Genomic DNA, 15,215 nt, shown 5'->3' with positions numbered 1-15,215 from the left:
AGTGATTTTGGTTTCAATAAGAGAAAGTAGGGAAAATAAAGAAAAATGTCCCCCTACACATAAGAAAGCTAAGCAAAAGCATTGCCTTTCAAGGAACAGCAGTGGTAGATTCTAGATGGGTTTATTCAAATAAGGAAAGCATTGAAATACCCTTGAAGAGTGAAAGGGGCAAGTTCGGGGCACGGTACTATTTTACTGGTCTGATGTTTGAATTTTATACTAACATCTAGATTTGAACCAGAAGGAATCATTTAAATATCAGAATTTTATAATTTGAAACAGCCAAAATTGCCTGTTCATTGAACCAAGATAATTCTTTATTTACTTATATTTTTCAGCTTTACTGTATCATAAATGTTAAATAAAACTGTAAGATATTTAAAGTGTACATTGAGAGGATTCCTCCCATCTATTTAATAAAGACATCCATGACCTCATTTATTTATTTGGTTGTGTGTTTTTTGTTTTGGTTCTTTTTTGTGAGAACATTTGCTACTCTCTTAGCAAATTTCAGTTATACAATAGAGCATCATCAACTATACTCCCCATGTTTACATCAGATCCTCACCAGTGTTTTATATTGATTATTTTTTCTTCCAGTTGTCTCAGTTGAATAACTTTGAATAGCCACATTCGAAGTGTTTAGTCATTTAATAATGCAGATATGGTTATCAGTTTGAAGATCCTTTAACCATTTGTACGCCATAAGCATCTATAGACGCAAGCGGCGGACTTTTTAAATTAAATTCAAAATATCGTGGCAGTTAACTGGTTAAACAGGTGCCCCAAATAATTCAGTCCAGCTGCTTTTTGCTTTGTCCATTCTCCTAGTTCCCCTGATGCTTTTTGCAAGACCAGTTAATTTGTTGTAATTAAGAAGAGCACCTATTTAGCTTAGAGATATTTGTGTACTTCTTAAAACAGTAAACATTAGCATTTGTAATTTAAAAGAATTAGAAATGTGTAGAGAAATAACGTTTTTTCTTTAAACTGCATAAATACAAACACATTAGATAAAAAAGTATATTTTATTTCTCAAATTAGCAGTGGAATAAGAATTGAAAGGTAGATAAAAATTTTAAACAGCCTATAACATTTTTAAAAAGATAAATTTATTAGACATTAAATTTTTGCCCCTGAAAAATTGAGTAACATAATTTAAGATGTAGTTGAAAATATAATTTAATTATTCTGTTGATTAATTTAACAGTATAAATAAAATAACTTAAATGTTTGATCATATGGTTCCTCATAAATTTATACATATGTGTGATTGTACACTATATTGTCACAGCTATGATTCCTTCTTAAATGTAATTATTCCTGAAGAAAGTATTTGAATTTTTTTGGCCTCACTTTAACCCCACAGATGGTTATATTTGGTTTCAAGTTTTGCAAAATGGTAACATATATTAGTTGATTTTTAAACAACTTTCTGTATTCTGTGCTATTTGGTGGTACCAGAAATTTGGGATTTCTCATTCTTTACTGTATACCAGAATCACATAGAATTATAGATGAGCTTCCTAAAGGAAGGCTGTGTAAGAAAATTGTAGCCATGTTATGTAAAATTAGAAGTAAATTGATACAAACATATCAAAGTAAATTATTTTTATTATAAGAATTAGATATAAAGAGCTTAGGTAGCATTTATTGACAGTCTGAAGCGTAACTGTTTATGATATATAATTATATACAGACCTTGCTCAGTATTCTTATTGGCTGCTTATGCATAGATATCCATTTTCCTGGCCATAGAGGTAACTGTGATTTGAAAACTATGCCTGGAAAGATAGCCTCACTGATAAGTCATATCTCTTCTAAAGTTAAAAATTAAGTATCACTTTGTTTCGTTTGAAATAACTGTCTGTGCTTGACAAAAAACATAGATATCTGCTCTTTCCCCCCACATTTTATTTTAAAATGAATATTTTTAAAATGAGTGAAATGTGACAGTGAAATTTTCTGCTTGGTTATAGTAATTTATCATCTACCCATTTGCAAAAGTCTAACAAAAAAATTAGTAGTGAGCGTGAAATTTTGGAAAAATGTAATTTTTAACTCATAACCTTACAAATGAGGTATCTATCAGACCACTATACGTTTAATTTTTTCTTTGCCTTTTTTATGTGATTTGTATGAAATAGGAAAGATTTCTACCCTTTTCAAATGTTATACTTTTGTTTTATACATATAGGAATAAAGTTTAATGACTGTGGCCTAGTTATAAAATTTCAAAATTCACTTGAAAACTAAAAACTTGGATTTTACTTCATTATATTCTTTTTCTTTTTTTTTAATATATATTTTATTGATTTTTTACAGAGAGGAAGGGAGAGAGATAGAGAGTTAGAAACATCGATGAGAGAGAAACATCGATTAGCTGCCTCCTGCACATCTCCTACTGGGGATGTGCCCTCAACCCAGGTACATGCCCTTGACCGGAATTGAACCTGGGACCTTTCAGTCCGCAGGCCAACGCTCTATCCACTGAGCCAAACCGGTTTCGGCCTTAATTATATTCTTGATATATATTTGCTTAAAGTGATTAGTTAAAGATTATGATTTCTTCACAGTTGTAGGAGAAAATGGTTCCTCTTTATATTACTGTCAAACGTACTGCTTTCTGAATTTTGGTTTTGTTTTCTCTAGGCGGTGGGTGCGGCTGCTGTTTGGGCGAGAGTTCCCCCTGCAGGACCTTCTGGTGGTCTGGGATGCCTTGTTCGCTGATGGCCTCGGCCTGGGCTTAGTGGATTACATCTTCATAGCCATGTTACTCTACATCCGAGATGCTTGTAAGTATTAATGACCTTGCCCACATTCAAGTAGGTGATCCTGAATTTAAATATGTTTTCCCTTTTAAATATACTTTACCTTTTATTCTGAATTACCATACCTGGATTTTATCGTAGGCAATATATTGAAGTTTCAAAGGAACATACTAAAATTTTTTGTGTGAGTTAACTATGTACATATTGGGAGATGTGGGTGATTTTTCCTGAGAGAATTGGAATATTCTTTCAGAACCCTTTTTCTGAAGACTTTACTCCTGCTTTAATCTCCTCACTAGTACACACATTTGTGAAATGCACATATAAAAAGCCAGTATTTTAGCTATGTTTAGAGCTCCACCTTCTGACAGGTAGATAGTATTCAAGGATATTTATCAAGAAAGTAGAGTTTTTTTATAGTATCAACAACTTGCCAATAAAAAATAAACATTACATTTAAAAATATTTTAACTTCTCAGTTATATTTTAGCCAAATGTGTTTCTCAATAGAGCGCCAAGTGGTAGCTATATTTCATCTCATCAGATCTACCCAAAGGTGCCTGCCCTAGTTGAAAAACAGTGCATTCCTTTTGAATAGTCAGATGATCTTCACTTGAAGAAACTATCAGAGCTTGTTTTAAATTTCAAAATACCTCAAATTATTTTCCTTCTCAGAAAAATAATCACAGTTCACTAAATAAGATTTGTAAGCCAAAATATAATTAGGAAAGATCGCACAAAGTGATGATTAAGTAGGAAATAAAAAACTGTCATAAGAGTAGGACTCTGTCAGAAGAATATAAACTGTTTCTAGCCATTCATAATCTTGACTGTTAAATTGCTATGTGGTTCTCTTTTATTTATTCATTGAATACCATTTGTGCCAGATGCTCTTGTTACGCCTCTGGTAACACTAATAATATTCTTTAAAATTTTATATTATACTTTTTTAATTCCCCCAAAATTACTTGAGTGAATAAATGACACAAGAACCACATTTTTATCCAGAAATTGTGGGGTGTTTTTTTTTTTGTGTGTGTGTGTGTGTGTGTGTGTGTGCCTTGAAGGTCAAATACTTTGGGTTTTGACAGACAAAGTGAAAAGCTCCTTTTTTTTCTGAGTCAGAGCTAATCATATAAGAACATGGAAATCATAAAGGAAACATCTGGGAAGTAGAGAAAGATGTTTGGTAGATTTGATGGATACTAGGTTTTTGGATATTCAATACTGTCTCCCATTTTAAAGTTGTTTGCCTTTTTTTATGTAAGTACTTAAAAAAACAAAGGAATGAGGAACTTCTTTTATTTAAACATAGGTTTATAGTTGTTCATATGGAAAACAATATAATAATAAATAAGTATTAATACAAGAATAAACTCTTTATTTCACGAACTCTAAACCTACTTTGCCCCACCCTGTATTTTCACAAATTTTTTATAGTAAAGAACTATTAAAATGTTTACTGGTTTTCTGTGATCTTAATTATTTGCTCTTTTCTTAAATTTGACATATCACAACTATATTTTTAATTTAATTATCCTGTCTCCTATGCTAAGATCTACATTTTAAAATTAATTTCATGAAACAGGCAAATTTTTGGCAGCTGAAGCTCTTCTACATTTTTTAATCCCTCCACTGATGATGTTATAAAACATATGGGCACATGTGGAAAAATACAGGGGTAATGAAGTTGTTTATTCATTTCAGTGTTTAGTTCAACTTCTTTCTATTTGCTTGGTTAAATCCATAACAGTGCATGATATCTTCTAAAATAGAGTGACTATTATGTATTTAAGGAGCACTGCCTCTGTCCTCAAAAAGCTTCCCAGTTCATAGGAAAGACTGATATAATCAATTTCAGACTAACATACCCAGTGCTGTGGTTGAGGTCAGGAGTCCTATGGAAGACTGGCTATAGAACAGGAATAAAAAACAGGTGCTAATCCTGGAAGGAAGCACTAGGCAGGTTTTAGAAATAGCCCACTTTACAGATGGAGGAGATGGGAAGTGGAGGAAGTCCATCCTATATAATAAAAGCCTAATATGCTAAGTGTCCGGTCGATTGGTCGGCCATTCAATCAATCAAAGCATATTATGCTAATGATATGCTAAGGCCACTCAGCCGCTCACTATGACCTGCACTGACCACCAGGGGGCAGATGCTCCAACCAGTAGGTTAGTTAGCTTGCTGCTGGGGTCCGGCCTATTGGGGCTGAGCGAGATGGGCCAGGCATACCCTGGAGCCCTCCCATGGTGCCTCCCCGCTGACCAACCTCCTGTGTCCCTCCCCAGCCCTGATTGTGCACTGGTGGGGTCCCTCGTCCTGGTCTGTGCCCTCTCACAATCCAGGACTCCTCAGGGGATGTCAGAGAGCCTGTTGCAGCCCAATCCCGCAGGGCAGGCCGAGGGACCCCACTGTTGCACAAATTCGTGCACCAGGCCTCTAGTGTCTGATAAAAGAAGAAGCAGGTTGTCCACAATGAATGAGGCAGAGTAGTGTAGGGTTTGAGAGGAATGACTGGGAAGTGTGGGAGAGATGGCTGATCAAGAACGAGGACAAGCCTGGTCTAGCTGTCAAAGACCCTACAGAGAAAAACAGTGGGCAGTAGCACCAGGACTCAGGTTATGTTTCTTCTCAGCTATGCTCAGCACTCCAGGCAAGATTCAAAAGAGGGATATCATAATTCAGGCTTCCAGTTAAGGCCACATCCAAATGAATTAGGTAGATCTGAAGGGAGGAAGGAGAGTGGAGGGTGCTGATTGCATTTTAAGAGAGTGATTTAGGCTGTTTAGGGAGGGAAACATGGCCAGGAAAAGACTATGGGGAAATCAAGAGTATCAAGGGATTAGAGGTCAGGTATGAGAGCTAAAATCAGAGGTCATGGTCAAACAAGAGGAGATGGAGCAGTTCTGGGTATGAGCAGAATGGTTGAAGGTACTAAAGGAGAAAGTATCACTGAGGAGATCAAGAGATTGTGAGGGGACTGGGATTCTTGTTTGGTCCTGGATGGACAATTCATTCACCTGACAGGAAAAGATGTAGAAAGAAGCATAGTGAGTGAAGCAACGAAAGTCTCACATAAATGCAGAAGAGTGACCAAGAAAACAGCTTTTATTCAATCAATTATTTACTCAAAGAATTAACCATTCATTCAGCCAGTGTTTATGGAGTGCCTACTACCTGTCAGCCATCATAGCGCATAGCTAACAATTATGTAGAGGCTTGATGGAGGTAGACATGTGTGGCATGGACTTCAGAGGAAAGGTGTTTTTGTGAAAAGATAGGAAGCAATGGTTTAGAAATAGAGTAAGGGAGCAAGGTGGTGGCCCCACCCCCACCACTGGAGGTTGCCAGGGCAGCAATGACTCAAGGAAGGAAGGTTAGTCTGGGAGGGAAAGGCATTGTTCTTTAGAGAAAAATATTGAGAGGGTGGGGAGTAGCAGGAAGCAGACACAGAACAGGATTGAGTAGAACACATGGGAGGGCAGTGCTAATTAAATGAGCTTACATTTTCAGCCAGGACCAAGAACAAGAGGAAGGTGGACAACTTGCCAGCCTCAACACTTCACCTGGAACATTGGTGTCAAGTTTTTATTCCATCTTGCTTGATTCTGACTCATGAAGCCCTGCTGGGGCATCCAGGGTGGTGGTGACCTTGGGCTCTGCAGATGTTTTTTTTTGCAGCTGTAGGTGATATGTTTGTAGCTCAAAGAATGATGCACTTTGTAAAACTAAAAGAGTCTTCCTTCAATGTTGGCATTCCTTACTTCGGATCCATACCTCCTAGGAGTTCAATAGAGGGCTTCAAAGTGCCCGTGATCTTCCTGATACTGTGCAATATATTGTGTAGGTGTGCATTTCCCTGGGCCAAGGATATACAATTCATCATCTTCTCAAAGGAATATGTAACCTAAAAAAATGGTTAAGATTTACTATATCTGTTCCCAAATCTTTATTTTATAAGGAGAGATAATTAGGCCTTTTATGGGGTTAATTATATCTCCCAAGGTATATGTTGAAGTTCTAATCTAACCCCTAGTGCCTCAGGATATAACCTTATTTGGAAATAGGTGGTTGCAGATGTAATTAGTTAAAATATATCACTGGAGTAGGATGGACTTCTACTTCCCTATGACTGGTGTCCTTATAAGAAGAAAAGAATGTGGACATATATGCACAGAGAAAGGATGATGTGAAGATACATAGGGAGAACAATGCCATATGAAAATAGAGGCAGAGATTGGAGTGATGCATCTGCAAGCCAAGAAATGACAAGGATTCCAGCTGTCACTGAAAGCTATTAGTCCTGTAAAGGTTTATTAATAGCCATACTCTCATCATACTTTTTTTATTGGTTTATTTCATGCTATAAATTACACATGTGATTCCCTGCTTCCCCTGGCCCTACCTACTTAAGTATTGCTCCTATTTTCAGGTCTAAGGCAAGGTAGCTTTTTCCCAAACCATCCCCAATTAATCTAGCTTTCATCGATCTCTCCCTTTTGCAGTCCTATAAGATTTTAATCAGTACCATTCAAGGTAACATTTCATTAACTCCATCTTTTTCTTGTTCCTTATTGTGCATATTAGTCCCATCTTCTCAACTAGATTGCAAGTCCTTTGGATCAGAACCCCCTGTTATAATTCTTCCCTGTTTTTTAGAGCCTCTGAAGTTCTTCATGTATTTGGGGCAATCTCAGACAGACGAGTACTCTAGACACCTGGGGGTGGGGGTCATGGATTCGGGTATAGTGATTATTGAGGGAACAGATGCCCAAACACTCTTAGAATACCCACTCAACTAAGTAGTGATTGTTTAATACACTTTAGCATGACTTTGTTAAAGAAAGCATTGTCTGCTTTTTAAAGTAAGCATAATTTTTTTCACATCTTTTTATTGATTTAAATTTTTGTTTTTGATTAGTATCAAAGAAAAACATTTTCTCTAATTTACAATGTAACATACCTTTTATTTGTCTTGTATTAATTATATTAGCAGCCTAAACACTGTATTCAAATTCATTTCATTGTAGAATTTTCTAATCAGAAAGTATTTCTCAAATAAATATTTGTTGTCTTGTTTAATTTACCACCTCCCTGAACACTTTGGAAATGAAAAAGTTTCCTTCTTGGCACTTGTACCCTTGTTTTTTTCAGTCAGCATAATCATGTTACAAAACTTTAGATTTCCTCATTTTTCTATAGGGGAGTCTTCAGTCATTTCTTGGCCTGTTCTGGTGTGACAGGTGTGTTCTCTTAGTGGTTTAAAACATTGTTCCTTTTTATTTCATTTTAAATCTCCATTTACTCTTCAGCCACTACCTGTCTATCTGCCAGTGCTTCCATCTGCCCTACCCCAGAATTTCTATGTCTCTGTTTTCTCATTAAGAGCATGTTCAACATTATACTGATATCAAAATGCAGTTTATTTCAACTACAGATTGCATTTACTTGTCTTTTCTGGAAACAAAGACTTAATCTCATGGTCATGAGTTACAGAGTGTTTATCAAAGCACAATCAGATTTTTGAATGAATGTTTTAGCACTTCCCAACTGCCGGCTCTCCTCCCTCTTGGACATTAAATATTGCCACTCGACTTTAAGACCATCTCAGGTATGAATATTAATGTACCCTTTGAGTTTCAAATAACATATCACTTTATACTTTAGTTTAAAAATCTTTGAAAATTTCACTGAGGTAGGCTGATAAAGCTCATTGTCTTATTTTTTTATGTTTAGATTTTTTAAAATAGACTTATTTTTAGAGAATTTTTAGATTCACAGAGAAAAATACAGAGTTCCCTTACACTCCTTGGACCCCACATACACACAGCCAACCCCAGCAACATGCCTCACCACAGTATTACATTTGTTACAGTAAGTGAAACTACCTTGATATATCATAATCACCTAAGGGCCATAGTTTACCTCATGGCTCATTCCTGTTGGTTGTACATTCTGTGAGTTTGGATAAATGTATGATGACATGCACCCACCATTATAGTGTCATACAGAGTAGTTTCTCTGTCCTTAAAAATCCTCTGTGCTCTGGCTGTTCATCCATTCCTCCCTCCCTCTAGCCCAATTACAGAACTTTTCATTGTCTCCATAGTTTTACTTTTTCCAGAATTTCATATAGTTGAACTCATACCATATGTAGCCTTTCAGGTTAAATTCTTTCACTTAGTAAGATGCATTTATCTCCATGTCTTTTCAAGGTTTCATAGCTGGTTTCTTTTTAGTGTTGAATAATATTCCATTGTCTGGATATATCAGAGTTTATTTATCCACTTACTTTCTAAAGGCCATCTTGATTGCTTCCAAGTTTTGGCAGCTATGAATAGGCTGCTGTAAATATCAGTGTGCAATTTTTTGTGTGGCTACAAGTTTTCATTACAATTGGGTAAATACCAAGGAGCACAATTGCTTGATTATATGGTAAATGCCAGGAGCTCAGCTTGGCTGGGCGGGAAAGAGCTGAGCTGTTAGGTGTCCGAGTAGCTAATTAAAGCAACAAGTCGAAAGTGAAAGGTTAAGCCTCTAATCACTTACTAAGGTGGTACAAGCAAGGGTCAAACTCTGGAGAAAATGTAAATTCCCTCTGTTCCATTTCACCCATGAAACGGCACACTGGTCAAAAATCAAGTGGATCAGCACAGATGCGAGGTTGTCTCACTGTTTAGGAAGCATTGAACAAAAGACTTTGGCAGTTTTATGAACCTCGAGGTGGTGGGGGTATCAGAGCAGGGTGCTAGGAGTGAAAAAAATACTGGTACTAAGTCAAATGAGGAAAGGTATCTTCAGAATTCCCGTCTCCTACCCCTGTAAGAGGTATTGGCAAAAGGTGCTTGTGAAGATCTCTACCAAAGCTTCAGATAAAGAAGTCTAGGGATGAAAGCACTAGGAGTAGGAATAGAAACCTGTGAAAGATCATCATGACCAGCTACGTTGTCCTTAGACCTTGATTGCAGCTCCTTTGAGAGACCACAATGTGCTGGCTGTGCACCATCTGGTGTGGGGAGGACAGTTTTCCCCTGTGAGGCCTGTCAGGTGAAGACTTTTGTATTGGGGCTTTCCAGAGAAAATGAATCATGTATATGAGAAGATTTGTTCTATGAATTGGCTTACATAATTATGGAGGCCTAGAAGTCCCACAATAGGCCATCTGCAAGCTGGAGAACCAGGAATGCCAATAGTGTAATTCAATCCAAGTCTGAAGGCCTAAGAACCAGGGGGGCGATGGTCTAAGTCCCAGAGTTCAAAGGCCCAAGAACCCAGAGCTACAAAATTAATGTGCCACTGTAATCTTACCCAGGAATGCTCAAGATGCCATGTCCATCTGTTGCTTCCAAAAGAGAATGTGAACAGTCTTGCATGTTGACTGGAGCTGTTCTCTTTGATGATTAGAGAAAAGGAGATGGTAATCTTGGGCTTTCTGACTATTTACTTTCGCAAGTTTATCCACCCAATTGCCTCCTGCCTACATTCTTCCCCTTTAATTCACCTGCCTAGGTGCTGAGTAGAAACATTATAAAAGAAGTGATTGAGGATATCAGATATGAGATGCATTTGTTAACAGTGAATTGCACCAGATGTTAGACCTTGATCCTTGAGTTTTGGCTACGAAAGAATTCAGAGCCTAGGCCCAGATACAAGCAGAAGTTTATTAGAAAGTCACAGAGGTACAAGACATGAGTTGTGAAAGAAGAGAGCCAGCTGGGCTGTGTGGGCTTAGGAAACAAATTACAAAGGCAAAAAAAATGGCCCTTGGAGCTCAGGGGAAAGAAAGCAAAGGTACCTTGAGGGAAGAGAAAGTGGGGAAAGGTGTGGGCATGCTCAAGAGAGAGAGAAAGAGAGCACTCTGGGAAAAGGAGGTGGGAAGAGGCAAGGGTGTGCAAGGGGTTGGGGGATGGTCCTTCATTTTAAGGACTTTTATCTGGAGTCTCGGGAGAATCCCAGTAGAATATTTATCAGCTTTCCAGGTGTGTCCTTGCAGGGTCATGGTATCTACTATTTTGGTCAGAGAATCATTAGTTGTCACAGTGGGTCCTGATATCAGCCATGGCATCACCTCACCTGGTCTTACTGCTTTTCTGGGCCTGGAGTTGAAACACAACTGAGACCTAGAAGTTAGTTTGATCTAAACTCTGTCTCTGGAGTCAACAGACCCGAGGTTTTATTTTTAAGAATATTTGATGCAAGTCAGAACCTCATTGTCCTGAGGACTTAATGCTTAAGGGAGTGGTTGTGCAAGGGCTTGTATGAAGGACCCTTTGTTCCTCCTCTAAGGGTGTCTACCACATGACTAGCAACATGCCTGGGGAGGAAAGGTCAGGGAACGGTCTGAATCGCATGACCAGAGATATGCTAGAAGAGGAAAGGTCACCATGGGGGTAAGGTCCTATCTTACAATTGTCCATTGCTCAGCATGCGGGGCTTTTCACCGTGGTGACTTTCTGTACCTGGCTTATCATTCCTACTCTGCTCATGTCTGTCTAACTGCCGACTATGTTACATTTACCTCCATTGCTCCTAAAATCCCATTAAAATAGCATAAACCCACAAGACACAGAGACTTAGGAAGGAGATTACAGCAATTTTGGAAGCAGGAAAAGATGGATCAGTGATAACTGATTTAGCAGATCCATGGTAACTAAATACAAAAGTGAAAATGGGCAAAGCAAAGAAATAACCCATAACATTCCGAAAAGTGTAGAAATTTGCAGTGCTAAGACCCTCTGAAAATTGGAAATTGGTAGGAGGAGGGAAAGAGTGAAGACTAAAACAAAAACAAACAAACAAACAAGAACTGGTTGAACATCTATTTAAGAAGCTGTTGTACTCAGATCTATAGCCTTTACCTCTAGGATTTATGCTCTGGACATGTTAAAACAGAGGTTCTCTGGACTAGGGGCTCCGGCAGTTTCAGTGAATATTGAGCCCTTTGGTCTTCTTTACCATCTCAAATAGCAAAACACCGAACTGAGGCCAGACTGTCTTCCTCCAGGAGGAGGTTTGGGAGACTCCTCTCTGGGGAAATCTAATCAGTCTAAGGCAGTGGTTGGCAAACTGCGGCTCGCGAGCCACATGCAGCTCTTTGGCCCCTCGAGTATGGCTCTTCCACAAAATACCATGTGTGGGCGCGCACATACAGTGCGATTGAAACTTTGTGGCCCATGCGCAGAAGTCGGTATTTTGTGGAAGAGCCACACTCAAGGGGCCAAAGAGCCGCATGTGGCTCGCGAGCCTCAGTTTGCCAACCACTGGTCTAAGGGAAAAGACTTAAAAATCCAGGCTCATGAATTGCCCAAGAAATGACCTACGATAAACCCACCCCTCTATGCACAAGTAGCTACCTTCCAGTTACCTTGGCATTGCCTCATTCTTAAACATGAGCAGGTAGCCAAAAAACACAACCATCTGAGGAAAACATCAAAGTGAAAGCAGATATCTAAACAAGTAACCAGGCTAAAAGTAACCTGGAGGACACAGAGACTGCGCAGGGAGGAGAAAACTTCTCAGAGAGCTAGGAAAATACTTAAAGGGAAACTGTAATTGAAAATTGAAATATGATGAAAATCAGATGGCTGGAATATAAAATTGAAAAAGTGCCCCAGAAACTAGCACATAAAACAGAGTTAGAAAATAAGAAAGCAAATTAGAGGACCAGGCCACGAGATTCCATCTAAATGAGATTTCTTTAAAAGAGAAAGAGAAGAAACAACAAACACAAAATAAACAGAACGGAGAAAATCATCAAAGAAACAATTAGAAATTTCTAGTTAAACAGAAAAACATGAATTTCTAAAATGAAAGGGTCTATTATGAAAATAGGTATATTATCATGGATTTACAGACAATTAGTAGAGAAGAGAAGAAAAAACAAGTCACATAAAGGATTAGGAATTAGAAGGTTGGGGGCTTTGCAACTGGAAACCCGAAAGCTCTGCAGCAGTCAGTACTCCCAGTTTGAAGGAAAAGTTATTTCCAACCCAGAATTCTGTACCTAGTCAAACTGTTAGTTGCCAATGGAAAATCTTCCAAGCAGAGAAGCTTTCAATAAATGCATGTTTTGTGCATAAAACATTTGGAGGATGTTGCTCCACCAGGTGAGAGAATCAAGCAAGAAAGAATAAGCTAGATACTCTAGGAAATAAGGATTACAACACTGGCAAGAGGTGAAGGACATCCCACGATGAGGGAGCAAGCCAGAGACCTCAAGAGAAACTTCTTGAAATTGATGAGTTACCTAAGATTTTGGAAAGTACTGAAGAGATGCATATGCCTAGGAGAGCATTTCAGGTTAATTTAATGTTAAATGCATATACAAGGCAAATGAAAAACAAACTGTTATAAACTCCAGGAAAGGACAGAGGCTGTGCAAGAAAGGAAAGGTGGTTGTGGTGCACTGTGCTAACATTTGCCTAGTTATAAAAATGAAAACTCTAATGAAAGTTGATCTCAATGACGTTATGATATAACTTAGTGGGGGGAGAGACAAAGAGTGCCCGCGGGGTGTGGCGGTCAGTGCAAGGGTGGGCTTCAGTGCTAAGGACACGCTTTGTTAGAGCTTCGTCTTCTTCGATGGGGCATCAGTTTGATAACATTTAAAATAAGAGCTAGTAATATTAGCATCTTCTTTTTTCACAGTATGGAAGGTATGTTTTTTTAATCAGCTAAAAGAAAGCCAGTGCTTCTGGGAGTGGGAAATGTGGTAGGAGACAGCAATGGCTGTTTTTATAACCAGACTTAGAGAATAGTTTGACTCCTTAAACAAAGTACATGTATAACTTTCATAAAAATAAAAGATATCTTTCAAACTTCCGCAAAGAAATAAAAGTTACTCTGCCCTTTAATTAGCTTTATATAAATTTGTTAATATTTTTACTAAGTTCTTCTTGTCTGCTGTTGCTTTTCTGTTTCTTTGTCATAAGCACACACTCCCCAAACTTAATTTTATACGAAGACCTACCCATTTTTCCAGCATTTTTGCCCATTACATCCCTCCTCCCATTCTTACTTCAGGTGTGCTCTTTTAACCTGCCTGCTGCTTCTTGTCCCTCTTTTGCTCCCTCTCACTGATCACCCTGGGCCAGTGTCAATCTTTCTGAAAGACCTGATCACATTACGTACAGTCTAGTCTTTCAGTGACTGCTAACAAATGTGGAGTAAAATTTAAACTCCTAATCTCCTTTTTATAAGCAAGACCTCCACCTGTTTTTCTCCCTCCATGTCTCCACTTCTTCTTAGCACCCCTGCCTTAGGGGCCGCTTGGGGTCCTTTCTCCATGCTTGCACCCCGGCCACCAGTAATTCTGCTCTTGATACTTACTTACTGCCTTTCAGTTGGCAAAACTGTATGTTTAAAGGTGTAAATCGTTAAGTGAAGTCGTTTACTAGACAATGAATGGCTGCTCTGAATTGTACTCCTTCCAAAAAAGTAATTTAAAAGTTTCATATTAGTGTGCCCAAAAGCTCATAGAGAAATGAGGACCATCAAGGACAGAATCTTATGAGGGTCTTAACACTGGGTGAAAATCACTCTATTTGGAGAAGGATATGACCCTGCTTTATACTTGGCTTTCTCCCAGAGTGTAAGGAATGAAAGTTTTGTTTTTACTTATGATTTACTTCCCACCCCCACTTGGTCGTCTGGTTCATTTGAAGTCCATTTTGTATGTTGCCATTTTGTAACTGGGAAAGTGAGTATAGTAAAAGTTTTTAAACAGTTGGAGACACTGCATGTAGTAATTATGTATTTTTTCCTCCAGGTAGTAAGCCCTCAACAAATATTTTTTCAGAGCACATTGCATTTATTTAATGTCTTCTGCATGCCTGGTTGGTTACCTTGCAAGAATCACACTCTCATTAGCTTTATTTTCAGTGGAGATGCACAATAAATTGTTAAAACTTTAATTTAAGGTTTTGTTGTTAGCTCTTAATTTTTGTTTTATATTTAAACCATGATTATTTGTTTTATGTGCTATTTTATACCTAAATATGAGAATTTGTGCCTCTTTCTAAATATTTACTATACCTGACCTTATACACCAAGGGGTGTGTGATTTGGGCAAATGACATAACCTTTCCAAGTATCACTTTTCTCATCTGTAAAACAAGGATAATATTTGTACCCTTATAATAAGATTATCATAGAAACTAAATGAGATAATGCAGATAAAGTTCTTGGCAATGGGCCTGGTCTCAGAAAGCCTTCAATAATTCATTGTCATCTTGTGATGGTAGTAGTAATAAATTCTTATTGTTGCACATCTGCCCTCCTGTAGTTTACATTTCTGCAGGGCAAGGATGTGCTTTGTTCATCTCTGCATCCCCCTCCTAACATAGGGCCTGCCATGGATTAGGTACTCAACAAATAATCATTGAATTGAATGAGGTAGGCATATAGTTTTGTTTTGTTTTGTTTTAAATATATTTTATTGA

The 15,215-nt window shown here is 38.0% G+C and overlaps 1 protein-coding gene across 1 annotated transcript in view; it reads left to right on the top strand.

Moving 5' to 3' along the window:
• Nucleotides 1-15,215, top strand: part of TBC1D5 (TBC1 domain family member 5) — a 445,542-nt gene that overhangs the window by 335,015 nt on the left and 95,312 nt on the right. Inside the window, exon 15 of the mRNA XM_081105933.1 lies at nucleotides 2,653-2,795. Coding sequence (XP_080962059.1) covers nucleotides 2,653-2,795 — 143 coding nt within the window. The remainder of the gene's footprint in view (nucleotides 1-2,652; nucleotides 2,796-15,215) is intronic.

This window comes from Myotis nattereri (assembly GCF_964212035.1).
Source record: "Myotis nattereri genome assembly, chromosome: 14".
Lineage (NCBI taxonomy): Eukaryota > Metazoa > Chordata > Mammalia > Chiroptera > Vespertilionidae > Myotis > Myotis nattereri.
This window is presented reverse-complemented; position numbering and strand designations above follow the sequence as displayed.